The sequence below is a fragment of the Colias croceus genome, chromosome 23 (assembly GCF_905220415.1).
Source record: "Colias croceus chromosome 23, ilColCroc2.1".
NCBI classification, from domain to species: domain Eukaryota; kingdom Metazoa; phylum Arthropoda; class Insecta; order Lepidoptera; family Pieridae; genus Colias; species Colias croceus.
Window position 1 is genome coordinate 2,476,487 of NC_059559.1, and position 26,232 is coordinate 2,502,718.

The 26,232-nt window shown below is 35.2% G+C and overlaps 1 protein-coding gene across 1 annotated transcript in view; it reads left to right on the forward strand.

Annotated features, from left to right (window-relative positions):
- LOC123702521 (leucine-rich repeat serine/threonine-protein kinase 1) overlaps nt 1-19,926 on the forward strand; it is an 85,703-nt gene extending 65,777 nt beyond the window's left edge. Inside the window, exons 43-57 of the mRNA XM_045650301.1 lie at nt 572-739; nt 1,330-1,470; nt 2,563-2,665; nt 3,708-3,817; nt 4,311-4,433; nt 5,280-5,466; nt 7,265-7,381; nt 8,092-8,182; nt 8,657-8,785; nt 9,541-9,651; nt 14,365-14,522; nt 14,991-15,124; nt 17,154-17,273; nt 18,198-18,305; nt 18,809-19,926. Of these exons, the coding sequence (XP_045506257.1) occupies nt 572-739; nt 1,330-1,470; nt 2,563-2,665; nt 3,708-3,817; nt 4,311-4,433; nt 5,280-5,466; nt 7,265-7,381; nt 8,092-8,182; nt 8,657-8,785; nt 9,541-9,651; nt 14,365-14,522; nt 14,991-15,124; nt 17,154-17,273; nt 18,198-18,305; nt 18,809-18,883 (1,875 nt within the window). The 3' untranslated portion in view covers nt 18,884-19,926. The remainder of the gene's footprint in view (nt 1-571; nt 740-1,329; nt 1,471-2,562; nt 2,666-3,707; nt 3,818-4,310; nt 4,434-5,279; nt 5,467-7,264; nt 7,382-8,091; nt 8,183-8,656; nt 8,786-9,540; nt 9,652-14,364; nt 14,523-14,990; nt 15,125-17,153; nt 17,274-18,197; nt 18,306-18,808) is intronic.
- Nucleotides 19,927-26,232: the final 6,306 nt, after the last annotated feature.

Consider the following 26,232-nt stretch of genomic DNA (forward strand, 5'->3'; position numbering starts at 1 on the left):
ATGTATTATGTTCCAACAACAATGCATGACACTTTGTGTCTTAATGACTATACACGTTTCAATAATAATTTGTGTTTCATTGACGATACAGTACACACGTTCCAATAATAATTTGTGTTTCAATGACTATGCAGTTTGCACGTTCCAATAACAATTTGTGTTTCAATGACTATGCAGTTTGCACGTTCCAATAACAATTTGTGTTTCAATGACTATGCAGTTTGCACGTTCCAATAACATTTGTGTTTCAATGACTATGCAGTTTGCACGTTCCAATAACATTTGTGTTTCAATGACTACGCAGTTTGCACGTTCCAATAACAATTTGTGTTTCAATGACTATAATATGCAGTTTGCACGTTCCAATAACAATTTGTGTTTCAATGACTATAATATGCAGTTTGCACGTTCCAATAACAATTTGTGTTTCATTGACTATACAGTTTGCACGTTCCAATAATAATTTGTGTTTCAATGACTACAATATACATATTCCAATAGCACATTATGTTTCAATGTCTATACTTGCTCAATTAATATTTATATGAATGACAATACAAATGTACTGTAGGCGGCAGTATCCCGCTGGGAGCGGGAGCCGCTGGCCGCAGCGTGCCGCGCGTACTGCGGGCTGCGGCAGGAGCTCGGCATCCTCAGCCGGCTGCGGCACCCGCACGTGCTGCCGCTGCTCGCCGCGTGCCCGGCGCCGCTCGCGCTGCTGCTGGCCATCGCGCCGCAGGTCTAGTATTTTAATTAACGGGCTAGGATTCATATTAATTTCAACGACGGCACAAATCGTAGTCATTCACAAACACTTTTGAAATGAGGGTAGTTGGTAAAGAGGCCGGTGACAATAATATTGATTTCTTTAATAAAAATGATTATGATAGCCAAAATGATGACGATGGTGACAATATTAATGACGATTTACGATTATAAAAATCTCGCGAAGCAATTTTTGCGTGAAACAGATCGGTCAGTGTGAACGGGGCTCAGCAGAATAAAATGAAGTGTGATCTACATCTAATGATATCACACTCCACCACCTCCAGGGGTCACCATTGAGGTATTATTACTGCGTATAGAGAGGACACCACGAACAAAATCTGTGCGACAATCGCGGCGGTGCGTGGGACGGCTAGTTAGTCATAGATAGAAGCTATGTTTGAGACGCTTCACTCTAACTCGTGTTACAAATAGTGTAGTAGCGATGCCCTCTCTAGTACGTAGTACATAGTAACTCAATGGGGGTCACTTGTGAAAATGATGATTATATTAAGGATGGTAAAGATGACGAATTACTCCAATAATGATATTGAAAAATCCCAGGGTTCACTAGAAGGCACGCTCCGCACGTACCGCGGGTGCGGTGTGCGTGTCGGTGCCCGTGCTGCGCGTGCGCTGACGTTGCAGCTAGCACGTGCGTTGGAGTACTTGCATGCGCACAGAGTGCTGTATCGGGATTTGAAGGTACGTGGGGAGGGGGGGGTTGGTTATATAATTTAAAAATTTCATTTTTTTTTATTCGATAAATGTAACAAGTGATTAAAACAACCGACTTCAAACTTGCACTTGCAACATTTACAAATACAGACAAAAATGCTCATAAAATAAAAACTAATGGGCCTATCCGAATAAAATTTTTATGGGACCAATTCGACACCATCCCGCATCGAACAAAAAAAGAATCACGTAAATCGGTTCAGAAACCTCGAAGTAATCGGTGTACATACATAAAAAAACATACCGGCCGAATTAATAACCTCCTCCTTTTTTTGAAGTCGGTTAAAAAGAGCAGTTACCTGATTGAATTTTGTGCTGTATCTATTGCATTAATAAATAAAGAGTAATGACCTCGTTGAATAGCTTAACAAATATGCAAAGTTTACATTGCATTATACATAAACTAGCTGTAAATGAACACCTAGATCAATTGCCCTATTCTGCCAAAAAACAAGTATCTATCGCTTAATATGGTAGCTAAGGACGTTGAAATACGGCCATAAAATACCTATCTGTGTATCTTACATATATCTGTTACACTGTTCGATTTTTTCTGGACAAGTTAGTGATCATCTCATCTATAGCAGACAGATTTTCTATTAAGTAAAGGACCTCTTCATCTGCAATTTTTCTTATAAATAACAAGTAGATAACTGCGTTAAAAACAACCGACTTCAAACTTGCACTTGCAACATTTACAAATACAGACAAAAATGCTCATAAAATAAAAACTACTGGGCCTATCCGAATAAAATTTTTATGGGACCAATTCGACACCATCCCGCATCGAACAAAAAAAGAATCACGTAAATCGGTTCAGAAACCTCGGAGTAATCGGTGTACATACATAAAAAAAAGAAACATACTGGCCGAATTGATAACCTCCCCTTTTTTTTGAAGTCGGTTAAAAATCATCTACCTCATAATTATTATATTAGTTGGCTAGAGAGGATACTATAGCCTACTTTTTCCGTTGTAAAACATCCACTTCCAAGGAAAATTTCCTAGCACTCCGAATACCTATTGACTATAATATATTCAAAGAAAGTTATTTTTCAGTCGGAAAATGTCCTGGTGTGGACTTTCCCATCACCTCAAGAAGCCAACACTGCTGAAAGCGCAGAGGACCCGATTGATGTTCATGTGAAACTTGGAGATTATGGTAAGATACTGTTTTTAAGTAATATTGACAGAAGCAATTTTGTACTGACCTTGTTAAAAGGGAGAACTTTTGAAAGAGCGAAAGTATAATTTATTTTGCCAAAAGCCAACCACAAATCACTACATAGTATAAAACAAAGTCGCTTTATCTGTCCCTATGTCCCTTTGTGTGCTTAAATCTTTAAAACTACGCAATGGATTTTGATACGGTTTTTTTTAATAGATAGAGTGATTCAAGAGGAAGGTTGTAGTATATAATTCATTAGGTTTTAGACAAAGCGGGCGATGCCGCGGGCGGGAAGCTAGTTTAATATAAAAGAAAAAGAAATACAAAACATCTCTGTTTTTGACAAAAGTGTGGCCGTCTTTTAGCAAAAAGAGGACCAACTCAGTATTTTGCTGTGCCTTCAACAGCACAGCACTGATTTTCAGTGGCCCCCATTGTTTGCCACCTTGCAAAGATGATAGGAATTACTAACTTCACTAAGAAGTCAAGTCAAAAGTAGATTTCCGATAGCGTTTGCTCCGTGAATTTTTTGAATAAGAGGTCTTCAAATTATCCATATTCCATACCATTATAAACAATTTCGATAGTAAGTTTATTTTTCTTTCTGTGTGTTTGTTACTTGTTATGTTTTCATAAATTATTGACTGGTGCGTTGCTAAGCATATAACTTGAGAACGATTCATGACAAATTAATTTTTTTAACGTTTTCGTTAAGACACAAGGAAGGTCCTTATAGAGATAAAACGTAATAGGAGCACAAGGGCAGAACAACTGTCGGTTTAGCTAGTAAATAATGATAATTTATAAACTAGGGTATTAATAAACTAGGGCTCCGCCCGCGGCTTCGCCCGCGCAGTCAAAGAAAAACCCGCATAGTTACCGTTCCCGTGGAATTTCCCGGATTGCGTCATTTTCCCGGGATAAAAAGTAGCCTATAAAATATCTCCATACCAAATTTCATGAAAATTGGTTCAGTAGTTTAGGCGTGATTGAGTAACAGACAGATAGAGTTACTTTGAGATATGTTTGTCTATAGGCATCTCCCGACTCGCTCCGCCATCAGGCACAAAAGGTTTTGGAGGTACGGAGGGCTTCATGGCGCCTGAGATCATGAGGTACAATGGTGAGGAGGAATATACAGAGAAGGTGAGTTAACCGACTTGAGAAAAAGATGATGTTTTAGAAATGTGTTTTTGGGTTAAGGACGCATTTTCTGATTCAAAATAAGATGTCTTCTGCTGGAGAGTGTGATGAAATAAAACTTTAATAAAAACAACTGATAATAATTGTTATTTACGTGAATTATTATCATCAAAATTGATGATATGGGACTTAATTTCTACCCATCATGCAAACCTATCTTTTTGAGAACGTGACCTTTAGTACATTAAATATGTTGTTATTTCTTTCTTAATTTTCAATTTTTCCTTAAAAAAGATTTCGGGTGTATTTATTTTTTGGATTTGTTGTGACAGAACTACTGAATTATTTTTTTGACGATTTTTTTAAAGTGCTTTTTGCTTGGTCCGTAATTTTGTCTAGTTTCTCCATTTGAAGGCGGTTTAGTCTTTTGTTAAAAATAATTATGCATGTTAAGTAATTTCTTCACAAAATTTTAATTCGATTTCCTTTATTTCAGGTGGATTGTTTCTCCTTTGGCATGCTGTTATACGAAATATTTACGCTACGTCAGCCCTTCGAAGGGCACGAGGCGGTGAAGGAAGCCGTGCTGGAGGGAGCTAGACCTCCTTTATCACCTAGGGTGAGTTCAATTTTGAAGAAATATTATATTTATATTTAACAAGCTTTCCACCCGCGGCATCGCCCGCGCAGTCAAAGAAAAACCCGCATAGTTTCCGTTCCCGTGGGATTTCCGGGATAAAACCTATCCTATGTCTTTTCTCGGGTATCAAAATATCTCTATACCAAATTTCATGTAAATTGGTTCAGTAGTTAAGGCGTGATGGAGTAACAGACAGACAGATAGAGTTACTTTCGCATTTATAATATTAGTATGTATGTTGATAATATTGCGCTAATGATAAAGTCCATTTGAAAAGTATTGTGGATGTTTTTTTTTATTTTATTTATATGGATAATTTTATTTTAATGTGATCCAATTATTGGAAATATATTTTTATGGTAAAAATATTGTATCTAAAATATATTCGTTTTATATAGTAACTAACTGTTCCCCGCGGTTTAACCCGCATTGCTCTGCTCCTGTTTGTCTTAGCGTGATGATATATAGCCTATAGCCTTCCTCGATAAATGACTATCGAGGAAGGCTATTTTATCTATCTATATTCTATCTAACACCGAAAGAATTTTTCAAATCGGACCAGTAGTTCCCGAGATTAGCGCGTTCAAACAAACAAACAATCAATTAAACAAACAAACTCTTCAGCTTTATAATATTAGTATAGATTATTGCGATAACTATCGTCAAAGTACTCGTGTTGTCATCGAGAGTATGACGTCATAGCCTCTCCGATCATGAATATGAAAATAATTTCTAAAACCACTTCTCTTAAAGTGAATCTCTTCAATTATTTTTATTTCTGGTAGTGAGTGAAAAGCGTATTAAAAACATATTACAATACTCCAGGACCTGCAATACCCGTGCAGTATGTTAGAAACGATGCGTCGATGTTGGAGCGGGGCCCCAGAACTGAGGCCCTCCGCCGCTGCCCTCGTGGCAGTGGCTGCAGCTCCTGAGTTCCTGGCCTTGAGAGATGCAGCTGTTGTGAGGCAGGCTAGGGCTGCTACGGCTACTGCTATCAGGAATGTTACTGGTGAGTTGGGGCCCCAGATTAGGGGCCCTGAGTGGGTAGAGTCATGAGAAGGTGCAACACACAGGCAAACAAGTTGGAGAGTTTTATCACTACACTAGATTTCCGCCCGCGGCTTCGCCCGCGTTTGCAAAGGAAAACCCGCATAGTTCCCGTTCTCGTGGGATTTCCGGGATAAAAACAATCCTATGTGTTAATCCAAGTTACCCTCTATATGTGTGCTAAATTTCATTGTAATCGGTTCAGTAGTTTTTACGTGAAAGAGTAACAAACATCCATACATCCATACAAACTATTGCATTTATAATATTAGTAGGATAGTAGGATAAAACAAAGTCGCTTTCTCTGTCCCTATGTCCCTTTGTATGCTTAAATCTTTAAAACTACGCAACGGATTTTGATGCGGTTTTTTTTAAATAGATAGAGTGATTCAATGGGAAGGTTTTAGTATATAATTTATTGAGTTTTAGACAAAGCGGGCGAAGCTGCGGGCGGTAAGCTAGTTTTAATAATAAAATGGTCCCTTAAAGTATACTTCTTCAGCTTTCACTAACTGGAAAAGTAAAAAAGAATTAATAACCAATATACATTTGAATTATAAAAGTGCTAAACAGAGAGGTCTCTTTAATAAACCGTCGACATGAACGAGATCAGGTATACTTATAAAAGATAATTAATAATGACGTAGTTTCTTCCTTTCTTTTGAGCAATTTACTTTTACGATGTCCCCGTTTATGCTCTCGTGACAAAGGCCTATTTGCATTACCTAAATTAAAATCCAAATTTGCTAGAAATACATATTTATGCCGTGTTTGTCATAATTATAATAATAATTTTAGTGACCTTGATTTATTTTACGAAAAATTCAAATCGTACAAAATCAAAGTTCGAAATAAATGCAATAGTAACTGTGATATTTAAATTGTATTCATGTTGTTATTTCTATATTAGGTTTAAAGACTTTATTACTCATAAAAACAAAAGTTCACTTAAGAGGCCTACACCACCGAAACTAGCGCCACCGAACATTTTATTTTTTTACTCCTTAACCAGATCAAATTTAAAAAATCTAGCTCGGTACTTTGCTAGTATATTACTTGTAGTATTTTTGGTATTACTTTTCACTATTCTAACTGTTCATTATTCTAGAGAACTTTTGATTACCGCCAAAAGTGGCCACTTTTGTGTTGTGTAAAATGTTGGGGGGGCGCTAGTTTCGGTGGTGTAGTCGCCTTAAAATGAGTTACATGCTATCTTATATATAAATTAAACTTATCTCTAGTTTAAGGTAATACTCATACATTACATATTTTACATAATCTATTTATACTTTATACAAAACAAGCTGAAGTTGTATTCTACTTTTCTATTCTAAATTACAGTGTATATGATTTTTAAGTAATTTTTTGAACACATTAAAATTATTACAATTTTTTAATTTAATTTTTTTAGCAGTCTATTGAACATTTGTGCTCCTTCAAAGAGTATAGTTTTTTTCCCATAGTTAGTTCGAGTCAAGATAGGTTGCAAATCATTTTGATTTCTCAAGTTATATTTTGTTGATTTTGTTGTATTTGTTGTTATTTTCTTGATAAGGATACATGTGGAATATGCGTAAATTTGTGAGAGTGTAAATAATTTAGTTGTTGAGTATAGTGTTTTTGTAGAAGTAAGGTAAATTTTTAGTGGAAACTTTGTTGATATGTGTATAGTTTGTTATCTCTTATTTATAAGATATATTGTATTGTTTGTTTCCCATAGATAAATAAATAAATAATTAAATAAATCCATCATATTTCAGAAGAGAACCCAGAAGGGTGGGAGATCTGGTACGGCGGTGCGGAACCAGAACGCGCGCACACGCTCATCACCTCGCCCACCACCTTCCATCATCATCACAGCATCACTGTGCCGCCAGGTGATAAATGTTATTTAATTTATTTTTCTCATTTCTTTTTATTTATAACTAGCGGTCCGCCCCGGCTTCGCCCGTGGTACATATTTCGCAGCAAAAAGTCTATGTTCTTTCTCAGGGTCTAAAGATTGTCTGTGCCAAATTTCATCAAAATCGGTCCAGTAGTTTATGAGCCTATTCATTACAATCAATCAAACAAACTAACAAAGTTTTCCTCTTTATAATATTAGTGTAGACTAGCTGTGCTCTGCGGTTTTACCCGCAGTGCTCCGCTCTTTTTGGTCTTAGCGTGATGATATATAGCCTATAGGCTTCCTCGATAAATGGGCTAACACCGAAAGAATTTTTCAAATCAAACCAATTATAGTTCCTGAGATTAGCGCGTTCATACAAACAAATAAACAAACTCTTCAGCTTTATAATATTAGTAAAGATAGTATTATGAATAAATCATGCTTAGGATCGTCCAAAAGTTTCTGATTCCTTTTTTTAATTATAAGTTTATATTTTTAAGCTATTGCATAGCTTCTATCGCGGGCCTTGAGCGCGGGGTCCGAATCGAGAAATTCCGTAACGAAAAAACCTCACGCTCCCCACTCCGACGGGCGGAGGTGTGGCTTGAAGGCATTGCATGCAATAGCGTTACCGCGGCAGTCCCCGAGTGACACAATTATTTTTATTTTTTCCTAAAATATTATTTCCTAATATTCCAGATAAAGCCGATCCAGTGATAGTGACAGTGATGTGTCGTGTCGGCCAAAACATGTGGCTCGGCGACTCGGTGGGACGAGTGTCTGTTTACTCGTGAGTATCTATAGAATTGATGTACCCGAAATAATGAGATTGTTTTTTGAGTGTAATGAAATAATGTCTCGATAGAGAGTATGCAAATTATTTATTTGGATCTGTTGGCTTTTGTTTAGTTCATTTTATCTATCATTAAATTTATAAAGCATTTGAATGCCATAAAACCAAAAATATAAATTCTATACTAATATTATAAAGAGGAAAAGTTTGTAATTATGTATGTCTGTCTGTATGTATTTACGCATAAACCTCAACCGATTTTGATGAAATATGGCACAATCTTTAGACCCTGAGAAAGAACATAGGCTACCTTTTATTGCGAAATATGTACCACGGACGAAGCCGGTGCGGACCGCTAGTATAATAAAATAATAAACAGGTTTGTGGAACCCTCAGTGCGTGAGTCCGATTCGCACTTGGCAAATTTTTGTGTTTTTGTCTCTATATTAATATATTATTTATTTATTACAGGATATCAGAATGCGCGTTGCTATGGAGCGCCAAAGTGTGCGAAACAGCGGGTGGAGGCGGGTCCGGTGTGGCCGCGCTGCAAAACCTCGACCCGCTCAATAGAGTCGCCTTAGCGCTCACCTGTGGGAGGTAAGTGTGCTAGATACAGGTACAGGTACAGGTAAGTGTGCTAGATACAGGTACAGGTACATGTAAGTGTGCTAGGTACAGGTACTGGTAAGTGTGCTAGATACAGGTACAGGTAAGTGTGCTAGATACAGGTACAGGTAAGTGTGCTAGATACAGGTACAGGTAAGTTGGCTAGATTCAGGTACAGGTACAGGTAAGTGTGCGAAACAGCGGGTGGAGGCGGGTCCAGTATATACAATAATATAACATTGCGTTATGAACGTTCAATGAACAGAAATTCACAATAACGCCTAAAAATTGTCCATAGCAAAACTCTGCCTACGAGTGTGTGGCAGAGTTTTCCAATAAGCTACAAAATATACTTTGAAGATTACTACAATAAAGGTGTTGATTTCAATTACTTGTCAAAATAATCTACACGTACACTTCTTAAAATTTATTTATTGGGAAATTTTCAAAGAATCCGCGAAATTTTTTTTTTTTTCTACTATTTTAAAAATGTATCTTTTTTATAAGCATTTGAATGTTATAAAACTAAATATTAAGTTTAGTTATTAAATACTAGAAACGATCCGCGGTTTCACCCGCGTGGCTCCGCTTCTGTTGGTCTTAGCATGGGCTATCTAACACCGAAATAATTTTTCAAATAGGACTAGTAGTTCTTGAGATTAGCGCGTTGAAACAAACAAACAAACTCTTCAGCTTTATAACATTTGTAGTATAGATTGATTAATGTTAATTTTATTACGTTCCAGGTTATTCCTAGTGTCGTCAGAGCGACCACAAGCGGAGAGTACGTTTGTGTTAACTGAACTAGGCACAGCTACAGAACTGAATTGTCTAACCGCAGTGCATACAGAGAATGGGTAAGTTTATTTTGATAAATTCTATGATGGGTGTTTTTTTTTTTGCGGATTGTCTATTGAACCCACAGAACAGGAAAAACTAATAGAAGTGCTATAATGTCATAATTAGTATGAAAACCAGTGTCGCCAAACCCACACATTTAAACCGATAGTTACACAGTACACTACAAGTAAACTATGCCTTTGATTGGACAGCTTAATTTGAGTAAAAACCGACTTAGGTTATAAATTCAGCATTTCAATATGTACCCTAAAGCACTATGTTACGGTTTATTTTAGTATAACATCCCTAGGTATATTAGCTGTTTTGTTTCTCTTAGCTCAGAAATTCCAAATTCGAAAACATTCAGCTACTCCACAACAGAGGGCGTTAATTTTCGATAGATATAACTTTGAACCTCAACACATAGAAATAAGGTTGAAATGTGTGTCACTCTAAATTAATGACATTAACTTGACATTAACCTGATGCTATGCTCTAAGGGATGTCAGCCTTGTTATCGATAATTCACAAATAAATATATTTTTGTGCATTTTTTTTTTTCGTTCTATTATAAGAGTATAGTATGATGTGTTACATTTTGGAGTATGTTTATTACTACCATGGACCCAATAAATATCTAGAGGACTTATCATAGCCATAGTAAACAGCGTAATTCGTTTCTCAGTTCCCAATTTAGTCGATAGATGTCACTCGCAGTATCATTTGGCATTTTTTTATAATTGAATGGTTCTTGTCTCAACTAGATGTCGCTTCTAAAAAAAATCAATGTGCCAAATAGTATCTTGACGTAAAATATAATACGCAAAAAACGTAAACTATAACGTAAAATATAAAACGTAAAATATTATAAAGGCAAGAGGCGGCTCGTGACAAAATTGTACGGGTGTTCAATTATTGAACTAAAACAAAGAAAATACAGTAGCGTAGTAAATTCATAACAAAAAAAAATGAGCACCACATTATAAATGTCTGTCATTATAAACACTAAAAATTATAAAGTACAGGCCATTTCAAAACGAATTCAATGATTATCAATTAATAATTAGAAAATCCCTGAATTTGCTTTCGCGAGCGTATTTTTATTGTTTGTTTATAATATAGGAGTGGCAACTGGCAACGTCGCGCGCTTGTCGCGCGCAATTGCTGCTGTCATGCGATGCGGCAACATCGCGGTTTCGCGCAGGACCTCCGCAGGACTGTCGCAAAATTTCTCTTTCACTCTTATTGGATTCCGTATTTAGGCATTTGATATTCGTATTGGAGTTTAGGTATACGATAAATTTAATTTTAAATTAAAGATATATTAATTGTTAAATGAATGAGCACAACTTTATTATAATAATTATTTATGAGATGATGAATTATTGATGAGAGTTCACTGCCCCAGCGCTCCTTAGGATGAACCGCCTATTTTTTCACTTCGATCATCGCTGTTCGAGAGTGACTTCGTGACCACCATCATGGACCACGCTGCTATGAACTGTTTTTATCTAAGAATTACTCGAATAATTAGAGCATAAATTTCAACGTAAGACGAATAAGTGTCTGTAGCTGTATTGACTCAGTCTCGTACTTATAACCTGATGGACGCTGGTTCAAATCATCGCCGTACATCTAGATTTTTTTTTCTTTTCCCGTATTTTTTGCTCATATAAATATGTAATACTGTTTACAAGGGAATAATTAAGAAGAAAAAAGATATAGACATTTTTTTTTAACAGTAAATAAAGAATATATATACACTACTCTGATCACTATGTCGAATGTTTGTAGTGGGTGTCGAAACCTTATTAAAGGTACTCACTTCCTTAGATGCTCCCTATGTTCTTTAGCGTATGACTTGCAGTGGGCTGGAACCAACGATAAGAGATTTTATGCCATGTTACCTGAAAAGAAGTCTTCTTGGAAATGTCCAGCATGTCTTAGCCAGCGACCCAAACTTGATAACACCAACACAGTCAGTCGCTTACGTCAGTGTGAAGCGTACGTGTTTGATCAAGCGGGTTACAAATTAAATTCAAAATATCTAATTGAAATAGTATATCTTGTTGGAAGTTTTTATAAGTGGTGCTTAAGTTATCAAAAACAATCTGATTTGTGGACGAATACGCGTTATACATCATGATTTATTATTAAAATTAACATTGGAAACTTTTTGCGTAAAAGTGATAAAAGTGGTTGACGGTATATTAAAAACAAAAGTTACAAATTAACATTGTCATCTATCGTGACGATTTACCAGATACAATAAGAAACATAATTTCGTTGAAAGTTACAAGACACTCGTAGCTCTGTACAAAGTGAACTGGACTTAAAACAGTTAGTAGGAAGATCGATCCTGACAGGGGTCATATTATCAGAAATTTATTACTATATTTTTTTTTCTTAATTACTTAAATTTTCCAATCATTATGAAGTTTGCCTGTTGCAAAGCTACAACAGAAGGCAGCGCTGGGATTTTATCTTGCCCTCATTGTAAACGAAATTATCATATTGCATGTTTGTTCCCAACTGACAAAAAGAAACAATTGACAAGCGAATTTAAAAAAAAAATGGTTTTGCCCTGAATGTTCCACTCATCAGTCAATATCTCTGAATACTGAAAATACCCCAGTACGCTCATGCGCTCAATTTTTACAACGAAGACTCTATTCGAGAGATTATATCCGAAGAGATGGAAAAGCTGCGGCGCTCACTGGAATCATCAATTATGAATAGGATTTCGTCAGATTTAAATTGTATAAAGCAAGAAATTATTAGTTTAAAAGACAGTATCACATTTATAAACAGCAGATATGATGATTTCAGCAAAACTATTTCAACGCTTGAAAAAATTAATAATAATTCTAATTCGTAATTCTGCACTAAGCCCTGTGAGGAGCATGAACGCTCTAAACTAAAAACTAAAATAATTCAAAAACACCGGAGTTTTTAAAACAACGCCCTCTAGATGTAATAATTGAAAATCGATAGTTTGCTGTTTCCATAGTTCTAAAATTGGTCACTAGTGGTGCTTTTAAAGCTGCAAATTAAATAATAAGCTCAAATCAGAGCGCCATCTAGTAATAGTCTGAAATTACGGGGTACGATCTCTAGTATGACCATTACCAGTCCACTAGATTATATTCGTCCATGTTACTACTAAGTACGTCTTTTCATATTATTATATTTTAATAAAATACGGAATAGAATTGTATAAATCTATATTTACAAAACACAAACAGAAATTGTGCATTATTTTAAATCTTGGAACTGCCGTAGGTTTGATGTATCGGTGGACTTTGTTAGACTGCTTAGTGCTGTTCGGCATCCAGTTAACTCGTCACGTTGCATTTATCCATTTCTCTTTTAAATTAGCCTCTTTGGAAAATCTATAAATAAATAGGACTAATGAAAGCAAAGGAAAAATAAAATAAATTTTAATATTTTATAGTGATTGTCTTTTCTAAAGTATCGATACTGTCGATATGCGCCACATGCATCACTAATCCGACATTCGTTTGTTTATTGCAATAATATTCCAGAAAGTCTTGTTTGCTGTTCAATCTATAATAGTACTAATTTCTCATGGATTAAGGTTCATTTTGACTTATTATTTTTATAAATTTTTGACAAATTACAACAAGCGAAGTTATAACATAATATATATTTAAAATAAATTAAAATAAGACTTACCGATGGTATGAAATGCCTCTATTGCTGATATTATTGTGTCTGCTAACATTTTTGGTCTCTAATACAAAACAACACGTCCTTATTAATGAATAAATATGGAAAAAAGGTTTGACAGCTGACAACCGACTCGAATATTTTTCTGCGCACAACTGAGAGCAAGTTAGGTGATCTTACCTTACTAGTGACACGTGGGCCACGCCCACATCACACTTCTATTAGTTTTTCCTGTTCTGTGATTGAACCTCTTTACGTAAGCCTTGTTTTTTTGAGCAAAAGTCTGATCTTTCATACACTTCCCGTCCGATTAGGGCCCTTCTGGCCTCCTCCACTCAAGCGACAGCCCAAGCCGAGGTTCGCGATCCCCTCGGCGGGGGGACGCCCTTGCGCATGTCGCTACCAGGGTGAACCTTCAGTTCACCCCCGCGTCCGCGTTAAAATGTAGTAGCCCTTCTGGCTAACATTGAGAAACACCATACAAACAAAAAAAAAAATCATACACTTAGGAGTATGAAAAATAGATGTTAGCCGATTCTCAGATCCACCCATAGACAAATAAAATTTCATGAGAAACGGTTCAGCTGTTTCGGAAGAGTATAGTAACTAACATTACAAGAGAAGAGATTTTGTCACTTCTCGGGCGAGAACTTTGCAACATGCAGTGTTGTTAGCTACATCCATACTAATATTATAAATGCGAAAGTAACTCTGTCTGTCTGTCTGTTACTCAATCACGCCTAAACTACTGAACCAATTTGCATGAAATTTGGTATGGAGATATTTTGATACCCGAGAAAGGACATAGGCTACCTTTTATTGCGAAATATGTACCACGGGCGAAGCCGGGGCGGACCTCTAGTATTACATAAATGATAAAGATACACAGTATATAAGTTTCGGGTAAATGTAAAGGAAACCTAACCACAGCTCTAGAACCAGAGCAACTAGTAATTTATAAATTAAACAAAGCAAATTTTGATTGATATTATTATAAATAAATGATTCTCGACCTCTAATTATTTCAACACGTTTTCCAGAATAGAACTATGGGCGGGTGGTGCTGGTTTATTCACATACACGATAACGGAGGAAGGCGTGAGTGGGGCGGAAAGTGTCCCCGCCCCACGGCCCATGGCCCTCAAGTATTTGGCCTCTTGCCCCCGGCTGCCAACAGTACTGGCAGCGTGTAAGAATGGTACGTGGAAATACCCTCAAATTGTTAAAAATGTGTTTTTATCATAGCGATGTAGGCATACTGAAGTAATCGATTGCCTACTCTGTTGGCGGCTTGTCAGAATTATATGTGTGGAACTACCCTCAAATGATAAATAAATATGATTGGTTGTACATATTTTAAACATTGTATGCTACACAATTATTTATTTAACTTCGGCATATTTTCTGTTCTCGTAAATTTTTTAATGGTATTTCATTTTTAGTTAAAATAGATAGATAGTTAAAATTTTCAGAGCTGGTGTTGCCACTCTAGCAACAAATAATAAAAAATCGAAGTTTAACAACGGTTGGCACGGTCATAAATTGGATGGGTGTACTTTTTTGATGCGGTAGCTCTTTAGCTTATCAGTGTTTTTTCCATATCCAGAAAAAACTATTAAATCATTTGTTTTTTAATTGTTTTTTATCCTATATTTTCCAATTTCAGATGTATACGTATACGCATATTCTGCGATCACGCGCGAGCAGATCGCTCGACTCGACTGCAGTAAACTCGCGCCTAGTTCTGAGAGTCTTCAGTCTATTGCTAGTGACGATCCGCTCACTGAGGACAGGTGTAGGGTGAGTTTAAACTTAAAACAGTGTACAGTACTTCAAAAATGCGCATATATCTTTGTCACAGTTCGGTAAATGTCATATTCCCGGAGCGTCCGAAGACGATATGTATATAGAGTGGTTAAATGCATTTTCTTCATGCATAATTTAGTCAAATTTGTTTAGTCAAATGAAATACATTTTGGAAATACGACAATTAGTGATGATTTGCATGCGCATGATTAATTTTGGAGTACTGTACAGTAAGATTCACGAAAGATGACCACGGCGCAGAAGGCATATTTTAGGTCCCTTTGGAGGTGCGAGGTGAGGTGCGGGCGGATTTAATTTTAAGTAAATAAAAAATAAATTATTTAACCAACATTAAAACATTATTTTATCTTAAGTATTTTCATCATGAGTGTACGTGCACTGACGGCCGCCATTTGTGGTCACCTTTCGTGAATCGTACTGTAACTAAGTTAGTGAGTAAGTTACGCGACGGATTTTGATTCAGTTTTTTTTAATAGATAGAGTGATTCAAGAGGAAGGTTTTATTATATAATTTATTAGGTTTTAGACAATGCGGGCGAAGCCGATGAGCTAGTATAATACACAAAAAAGCTTTGATCAGCGAATTGCATATGTGTGTTCACTGATTGTGATAATACGATATGAATATAATTCGATGTGGGTGTTTAAGCTAGTATAATATATACAAAAAAAGCTTTGATCAGCGAATTGCATATGTGTGTTCACTGATTGTGATAATACGATATCAATATAAGTCGATGTGGGTGTTTAAGCTAGTATAATATACAAAAAAAGCTTTGATCAGCGAATTGCATATGTGTGTTCACTGATTGTGATAATACGATATCAATATAAGTCGATGTGGGTGTTTTAACTAGTATAATATACAAAAAAAGCTTTGATCAGCGAATTGCATATGTGTTCACTGATTGTGATAATACGATATCAATATAAGTCGATGTGGGTGTTTAAGCTAGTATAATATACAAAAAAAGCTTTGATCAGCGAATTGCATACGTGTGTCCCTACGCTGATTGTGATAATACGATATGAATATAAGTCGATGTGGGTGTTTAAGCTAGTATAATATACAAAAAAAGCTTTGATCAGCGAATTGCATATGTGTGTTCACTGATTGTGATAATACGATATCAATATAAGTCGATGTGGGTGTTTTAACTAGTATAATATACAAAAAAAGCTTTGATCAGCGAATTGCATATGTGTGTTCACTGATTGTGATAATACGATATCAATATAAGTCGATGTGGGTGTTTTAACTAGTATAATATACAAAAAAAGCTTTGATCAGCGAATTGCATATGTGTTCACTGATTGTGATAATACGATATCAATATAAGTCGATGTGGGTGTTTAAGCTAGTATAATATACAAAATAAAAATACGTGTGGCACTCGGGGACAGCCGCGGTAAAGCTATTGCATAGCATGGCTTCAAGCCACACCTCCGTGCCCGTCGGAGTGGGGAGCGTGAGGTTTTTCGTTACGCAATTTCTGGGTTCGGTCCCCGCGCTCAAGACCCGCGATAGAAGCTATGCAATAGCTTAAAAATAAATTATTTAAACAACATTAAAACATTATTTTGTCTTAAGTCTTTTCTTCATGAGTGTACGTGCACTGACGGCTGCCATTTGTGGTCATTTTTCGTGAATCGTACTGTAACTAAGTTAGTTAGTAAGTTACGCAATGGATTTTGATTCGGTTTTTTTTAATAGATAGTGATTCAAGAGGAAGGTTTTATTATATAACTAGTGGTTCGCCCCGGCTTCGCCCGTGGTACCTACATGTTTAAACTATCCTATCTCTCAAGTTGGATCGAACTGCACATGGTGTGCGAATTTTATTATAATCGGTTAAGTGGTTTAGGAGTCCATTGAGGACAAACATTGTGACACGAGATTTATATATATTAAGATTTATTAGGTTTTAGACAAAGTGGGCGAAGCCGATAAGCTAGTATATATACAAAAAAAGTTTTGATCAGCGAATTGCATACGTGTCAGGTGACGGCGCTGTGTGCGGTGGGCGCGGACGCGTACGTGGGCACCGCGTGGGGCTGCGTCGTGGTCGCGCGGGCTGCCTCGCTGCAACCGCTGGCCGTGTGCCGGCCGCACGATGAGGAGGTACGCTATATTGTGTGGAAATTTCCGTTGGGAAAGTACTTGAAATACTGGAGTTAGCAAATTTTGCTGAAAGTAATATATTATAAAGGCGAAAGTTTGTAAGTATGGATGTAAGGACGTTTGTTACTCTTTCACGTAAAAACTACTGAATGGATTTGAATGAAATTTAGCACACATATAGAGGGTAACTTGGATTAACACATAGGATAGTTTTTATCCCGGAAATCCCACGGGAGCGGGAACTGTGCGGGTTTTCCTTTGCAAACGCGGGCGAAGCCGCGGGCGGTAATCTAGTAAAAAAGGAAATAGAACTGCATTCAAAGATTCGAATACTCACTTGCTTCGAACCTCGAACACCGTCAATCGAACTAACTAAAAATTAAAACAAACTAATTTTTAAAAATAAAAGAATGTTTCCTTTCAACAAAATTTGCTTTCTTCAATATTTCTAGTTCTTTTTCCTCCAGAGCCCATTGAAAATTTCCACACTGTATAGAATTGATTTTTGTAAGTCATTAAGGACAGGTACCTTAAAGTCTAGGTATCAAACGCGGCAGCAGTGATTAGACGACTGCCGCGTACGGACGCTTCTGGCAGAAATGTGTCCCAGAAATGTCGTCTGTTGTCGCCGCACTCATGCCGTTCAATGTTTGGACATCAACTACATGAAAACGTTTCTAGGAGACGATCCATAACTTTAAAAGTTTTTCTGAACAGATTTTGATAATTACAGTCAGAAAAAAGGAATAAAATACTGAAAAAAATGGTGCTACGATCCTATTTCAAACGTGGATCAAGACAATGGCAATCTAAGGACTATGGGATCTACATATAAAAAATATTGCAATAAAATACTACTAATATGGTTTACAGTAGATCTAATATGATGCGTTTTATTACATTATGTCTTTGTATATTTTTCAGGTGCGAGCAATACTGCCTTTATACCCGCATGGAAACGCAAGCCATCCGATGTTGGCAACCCTGGGCGATGGATACCGACCGCTGCTCAATAGATATGCACCTTCACAGGTGAGAATATTTTATGGCAATGAAAATAATGCGGTTTTTGTTCTAACATAAATTTGCAACTTTTTTTTTTTTTTCATTTTCCATAGACAGAAGGACTTCATCGTTTTATTATGCATTATTATTATTAAGGATAACTCAAAAATGTGTTTATTAAAAGTCGAATGTTAAAAAAAATTACGACGCTATTTTGAAGAAATGTTTGTTTATTTTAAAAGGGGTGAGAATATTTTATAGCAATGAAAATAATGCGGTTTTTGTTCTAACATAAATTTGCAACTTCTTTTTCATTTTCCATAGACAGAAGGACTTCATCGTTGTTTTAATATGCATTATTATTATTAAGGATAACTCAAAAATGTGTTTATTAAAAGTCAAATGTTAAAAATAAATAAAGACACTATTTTAACGATATGTATTATTTAATTTAAAAGGGTATAAGTTCGATTCCTGTTGTGATAAAATCCTAAATTTATAATTAATATACCTTTTTTATTGTTTTTCAGTCTAACAACCCGAACATTGCGCTCAGCGGTTTCTACTGTCTACTTTGGCGGACTCAACATTGGATACCTGATTGAAGAAATAAAAAAAAAGACTTGTGCCACTCGGGGACTGCCGCGGTAAAGCTATTGCATGCTATGCCTTCAAGCCACACCTCCGCCCGTCGGAGTGGGGAGCGTGAGGTTTTTCGTTACGCAATTTCTCGATTCGGTCCCCGCGCTCAAGGCCCGCGATAGAAGCTATGCAATAGCTTAAAACTAGTAAATAATATCAAAAGTTAAAAATAAATACGTACCTAACCTATTGACCTACAATAAACTACGTGACTCCAAAAAATGTCCGATGCAAAACTCTGCCTGCCTAATACAAACAGGCAGAGTTTTCTAAACGATACAATGGACTTTGCACATTACTGCAAGGGAATAAGGTGTTAATTTCAAAGAATGTTTTGCTCGGAATTTTTTTAACTTTTAATGGAAGATTGTGAGTCTACTTGTTTATATTACGTCAATAAAATAACCCCTAAAATTTCGATCGAATTACCTATATAGATTTTTTTATAAATATCTATTTGTAAGTGTAGGACATAGGTATGTTTAGGGTAGCTAAGTAGGTAATGTAATACCTAGATTTTTTATGTACTTGTAGTGTTCATTCTCTAGAAAAATGTAATAATAATACGATCTGTAGTATTCTATAGGTATTTATACTACTAAATTAAGATAAATTAACCTCTAACTTATAAAAATATACCTTAAAAAAACGGTCGTTTAATAAGGGTCAAACTCAACTCAAACATTTATTTATTATATAAAAATTCCTTTGGAAAAACTGTTTTTCCTCACGCATAAAGCGCTGATCAGATTTGTATGAAATTTAGTACATAGATAGATATATAATCTGAAGTAACAAATGCTTTTTACCCAAGTACGAAGCAAGTAATGCCACGGGTTCTAACTAGTAAAATATATGACGATGACTGGTTAAAATCATCATCTATACTGTATTATATCCATACTAATATTATAAATGCGAAAGTAACTCTGTCTGTCTGTCTGTTACTCAATCACGCCTAAACTACTGAACCAATTTGCATAAAATTTGGTATAGAGATATTTTGATACCCGAGAAGGGACATAGGATAAGTTTTATCCCGGAAATCCCACGGGAACGGGAACTATGCGGGTTTTTCTTTGACTGCGCGGGCGATGCCGCGGGTGGAAAGCTAGTAATATTATAAAGCTGAAAAGTTTGTTTATTTGAACGCGCTAATCTCAGGAACTACTGGTCCGATTTGAAACATTATTTCGGTGTTAGATAGCCCATTTCTCGAGGATATATAGGCTATAATATATCATCACGCTAAGGCCAACAGGAGCGGAGCACTGCGGGTAAAACCGCGGGGTACAGCTAGTATTTTATAAAGAAATAGGAATTTACTAGAGTTTATTGTTAGTACATGTAAATAAGGAATTCTATAAAATACTCAAGTATTGTTGTGTTTTGTTAATAACATTTTTAACTTTATTTTCATAAATTTTGTGTGCTTATTTAAGGATGTAGCAATTTCTTGCTAAATATTGCTAAAACTATATAAAATTATGTGTTTTATTTTAAGTTAAAACTAAAGTGCACATTTGTAACTTGAAAATCAATAACCTAATGCTTACTTATTATTTTATTTACGTGTATTTTTACAAGGATATTTCCTTTTAAAGTGTATGCCATGACAAAATTATCTTGGAGTTTCTAAAATTTTCATTTAAACTGTCGTATATTTTTTAATTTGTATTATCTATCACGATAATTTTAAAATACTTTAGAGTAAAGGGCATTTTTTTTTTCCTTCAATCTATGTACAATGTACATATTAGAGTCAGAACTATGAGAAATGGCTGACAAATCTTTTTCCGTGTTTGAGAAAATCCACAGCAGCAGTTTTTATAATAATTATTAATACTAAACTAATGATTTTGTCTTTTTTCTCGGTAGGAATATTTATAAAAAAGAGCGTGTGTACCGAGCACACGTGTCAGAAGTGAAACTTCTTTGGCACGATTCAAAGATACCAGTTTCGTCGTCTTTCTCCATGACGTGACGGTATTGCCATGATACCTTGAAATTTTACTCTCAACGCGTCTAAAGAAGTTTCACTTGAAAAGGATTTCAAAATGAGTTGCCAGGTGTAAATTATTTTTGTATGTTCATTCCTTTTATAAAAAAGTACACTTAAGTCCTAAAGTGATTTTAGCCGTAAAAAATAATTTATGAAATTATTGCACCATAAGTGCCATATCACACTAGCGGATTGCGAGCGGTTTCAAAGCGGAGCGGGTGCGCAACGAACACGTTGCGGGCGCGCAACGAACACGCCGCGGATGCGCAGCGAATTCGTTGCGGACGCGTGGCAGATGCGCAACGTTTACGTCGCAGTCATGTACACTCATTAACAAAATGGAATCCGTGCTGGTTGTTACTTATAACTTGTGATAGTATAATAATTATGAGATCATTATTTTTTTACGAGTTTCATAACATGTTAATGTTTAGGGTATTGTTTTATCTATTAAATCTTGGTCGAAATGCAATCAGATAACTTAATTGCTCATTATGAAAGTTCACTAGCGAAATAAATTTTAAAGCTCCTTAACTTAAACAGGACTATCTTATTATTAGATAAATAGCAGTGAATAGAAAATTTTATCAAGCAACCAGCAACTCACTATCACTTTGCTCATAATTAGGTTCACAAAATCTCTTTATAAAATACGTTGCTATGGGAGAGATTATACTGGTCAAGTGGTCAGTCGTTACATACTTTTGGAATGTATGTTACATTCTAAAGTCCTAGTAATTCAATTTTATAGCACCTTTTACAACAACTTCAGTTGTTATTACATCTTTAGTTAAGTAAGTGCATTTCCACAGTACGGTTTAAAAATGGAGTGCTACAGAAACGATGGAAATATTGAATGGAAGTTAGGCAAGGGCTGGTTTTTGTGCGAGAGTATACAAAATGACGTTGACGCTTCTATTCGCAGCGAAACCGTTGCGCGTCCGCGGCGTGTTCGTTGCGCACCCGCTCCGCTTTGAAACCGCTCGCAATCCGCTAGTGTGATATGGCACTAAAAAGCCACGTCAATCAGTTTTAAAAATCAAATGTATTGCTTGCAAAAAGTTTTTATATTTTAATAGTTTAAGATATGTATGTATTTGATGTTTTCAAGTGCTGTTTATGTAGCATAACCACTTTATTATTTTTATACTGTTTTCTATGTAAATAAAATGTAATATAGATTGTTTTTTTTTTTTTATAAATAAGGTGGTGTATTGTCAAAAATTAAGCATAATGTGATGATGCGAAATTTTAATTTTAATATGGTTTGAAATTGGATAAAATGTGTGTATAATGTAACAGTATTTTAATTTTATATTTTTTGTGTACAATTGAAAGGTCACACAAATAGGAAAAATACTGATTTTTATTTAATATCAGTATGTAATAAAAGCTTATTTGTTATGCGTTAAAATTAATTCGGTTATAGACATTGTATGGTGCATTTTTGTGAAATGCTTATCAGATGTGTTGGTACCAAAGATGAATAATAAAATATTAAATGAATCCATGTTGTTTTATTTAAAAGGAACTTTTCTTCCTTAAAATTAGATAATTAAATCCTTACCTTTCTTACATTATAAGTTTGTTTGTTTGCCGTTCTTTCCCGTCTTATGATGTACCTGAACTACCTATGAATTTTTTTTCTGAAGATAGTTTGGAGTCTCGAGAGTGATATTGGCAGATATCGCAGAAAAACATCATTCATTATAGTAATTTCTTGTGTTCATTTTACGTGAATATTATACATTTAGAAATTATAATATATATTATACAGTGCAACCTTAATATAACGTACCTCAATATAACGATTTCCTTTTTCGTAATCCCCGTGAATTGTCCATAAGAGTCAATATAAAATATCCCTTTACATTACGAACATTTTTTGCGAACAACCTCTTTATAACGAATTTTTAACTAGCAAGAAAAGTATAGATACAGAGGTATCTATACTTATTACTTAGGTAATCAGAGGATTAACGAATTTCGTCAACCCAAAACCTTTATATAAAGTTCCAACCAATATAATGATTCTTAATCTCATAGTATGTGATTCATGTCGCGACAGGTTTCGACATGCTTTTGTTCGTAAAACGATCATTTTTGTTTAATTTAAATCGGAAAGTAATGTAAACACTGCTGCTCGTCACTATTGTTAAAGATTCAAGTTGAAATGGATCAGAAACATAAAACACCTCTTTAAAACGAATTTTAGACCAACCTACCCTCAACATAACGAACCTCAGTTCAACGAATTACTTGATATAACGAATATTTATTTGTTCCCTTCCGGTATGTTATATCGAGGTTGCACTGTATAACGAAATCACGGGGACACTCCGTGACCAGGTACTATGCTCGATGCAGTGTGTGAAATTCCTTATACATAGTTACTATCTGTGGTTACACTCTTTGGTGTGAAACGTAAAATCCAAGAAGCTTATATTCTCTAATACACTGGAGATTGCACTATGACCATTAACTTGAAACAAGAAACTATGACATTCAATGACGTCAGTCATGTTATTTGTCTCTTTCTGTCGAGTGACCACGCTGGTTTGTAAATTCAGGATTTTTCAAAATAGAAAAAACTAAAAATCATGGTCTATAAATAATAACGACATATATTTTTAACAGTATTTATATTATAATATTATGGTCATACTTTATAGGTAGGTACATACAATTTTAATTGGTATAGAATGATAGTTATAAATAACTTTTGGCTACAAAGCTTGGATATGAACCGATATATAGCATTAACATCCTTTGTAAATAGAGGAAAGTTGTGTTTTGCATCAGATGCTGTTTACCAAATTGTTAGCTACTCAGATCTTCTTTTTAAACGCGTTGCTTCGACGGGTCAATTTCAAGCCAGAATCATCAAAGAAAAACTGTTTATAGCAGCCTTGCACAAATTTCAGCTAACTTTACAAAGTTTATTTTTCAAAAGGTATTTTTTTCTGGGTCGTAATCCTCAGTAACCTTGATGGGCACATATATTTCTTTTTATTTTACTTTTTGGAAAGCTGAAATACGTAAAACAAAAATATATGAGGTAAGTTAAAAAAGTATAAATTTCAATGTAAAAACGAACAATCTTACAACTACATGTGAGTGCAATACCGATGTCATGTGTTGTTTCATTACTAGTAACAATCTTTAAAATGGTGTTCTAAACTTTCATCATAATATTGTTATTACAATATATTCTCTTCGCTATCCATAAAAACTCGTCATCATGGTTACCTTACTTGTTAAATCTGTTTATTGAAAACTTGTTGAAAAATGATAAAGTATTAGGGAAATAACAAATTTAACATGACTGCTTACTAAAATGATGCTAAATTAGACAATTTTTTTGCCATTGAAATGATTCTAAACAGGTAAATGCAGGAGTATTGAGGAATATTGTAAATAACGTAAATATACACTTGCCTGTGAAATTCTATGCCAGAATTTGGTGTCCAAACACTTCTGCAATTTTGCACAATACAATGCATTCTTTATATTCGGAAAATATTCATTAAATAAGCAACAATATTAACTTAAATATTCGAAGCGACGCAATTTTTTTGACACACATGCCATATTGACAAAGTGAGAGTTGCTACAATTTTATTATGGTGACTACCCATAATCAGGGAGTATCGCTTTTTAATAATTGGTTCAGATACTTAGTTTATTTAGCATAAATAATAATTGTCTCATCCAACAATGCTTCTGAATGACGTTGTTGGCAATTTATCAACAAACTCATGTACAAAAACTAACCTTTTGCACAGAATATTACAGCATACATAGTAGCCTTGGGAAAACTTCGTATTAACAGTGGCAATACCAAGTTAGGTGTGAAAGTGATAAAAAACATGAACTGGGCAATATTTTCTTGTTACACGTCAATGTTCATACCGAAATCTCCAGTGTATTAGATATAAGCTTCTTGGTAAAATCCAATAGTCTTGTTTCTAACTTTGATGCACATTTAAATCAGTCAATAGATGGCGCTATACTAAAAGTATGACATGAGTATGATTAGATACAGTTTACCACTTGAGGGTATTGGGTGGTGAAAGGTTTTATAGATACGTTTTTGAGCGACTGGCTGCGTGAGGCACCACGCGGTTGACGTGAGTCGTGACGCCGCACCTTAGCTTCGCGTTCTTAGAGTATTACTATCTATAGAGTGCGAACAATAAAGTGGGAACAGTAAGCACAGGTGGGAACAGTAAGCACAGGTGGGAACAACACGACGTTCCCGCTCGCTCGAAGTGCGTTGCTCTGGAATTTTTTTCGTATTTACGAATAAACATGGTGAAATGTGCAGTTCTATCTTGCAAAAACAATACTAGAAAATACAAATTGAAATCAAGTATCACATTTCATCGGTAAATCGATTTTTGTATTTATTTTCATGAAAATAAATCTAGCATCGCGGGGGTGAAGGGGAGGTGGGAGGCACACACGCGCAGGCTCGCTCGCGCTTCACTGCCGCTACGTGATCGTAGTGATGTGACCTGACCAACGCTGTACTCGATATAAAGTTTACTAGAAGAACTAAATTTTTGAAAAAATCAGCTTTAATAAGAATAATATTGTAATTATATTATATGGGGATAGTTTAAATATAAATAATAAGGATATTGATGTAGGATTTAAAAAAATGTTAGATATTAGTAGTAAGACTAAATGTAAATTTATGTTGTGTACATTGCCATACCTACCTGGTTTAACACAGGAACAAAATAGATTAATTCATAATATGAATTTAAAATTGTATAACCTAACAAATCATCATTGTGATGCATTTATTTACTTTGACATTAACTTATGTATTAAATCTTTTACTCTGACAAGGAATACAGTGTATCTGCCATCTAGATATAAGCGTGAACTTGCTATGTTAATAGCATATAATATTAACCAGTCTGGTACATGTTCGGTATCAGACCATCAATCTACTATAATTTTATGTAGTAGTAATTATATTATACATCAACCTAGGTTAAGTGTTGACAGACAATCTAGCCCTAAGCTAGATTTAAACTAGTATATAAGACAACAGCTAAGCAGTCTTTTTCCATTGTGCATCAAAATATTCAAGGCTTGGCTAGCAAATTGTTAGAAATAGAATTGTTTCTGAATGATAACAATATTAAAATATTTTGTGTAACAGAACATTGGCTTAAACAATGTCAGTCGTTAGTAAATATTGAAAATTACAAATTAAAAAGTATATACCTTAGGACGCAGGCTATTCACGGAGGTTCTGTTATTTTTGTACATGATAGTGTAAAATGTAAAGAACGA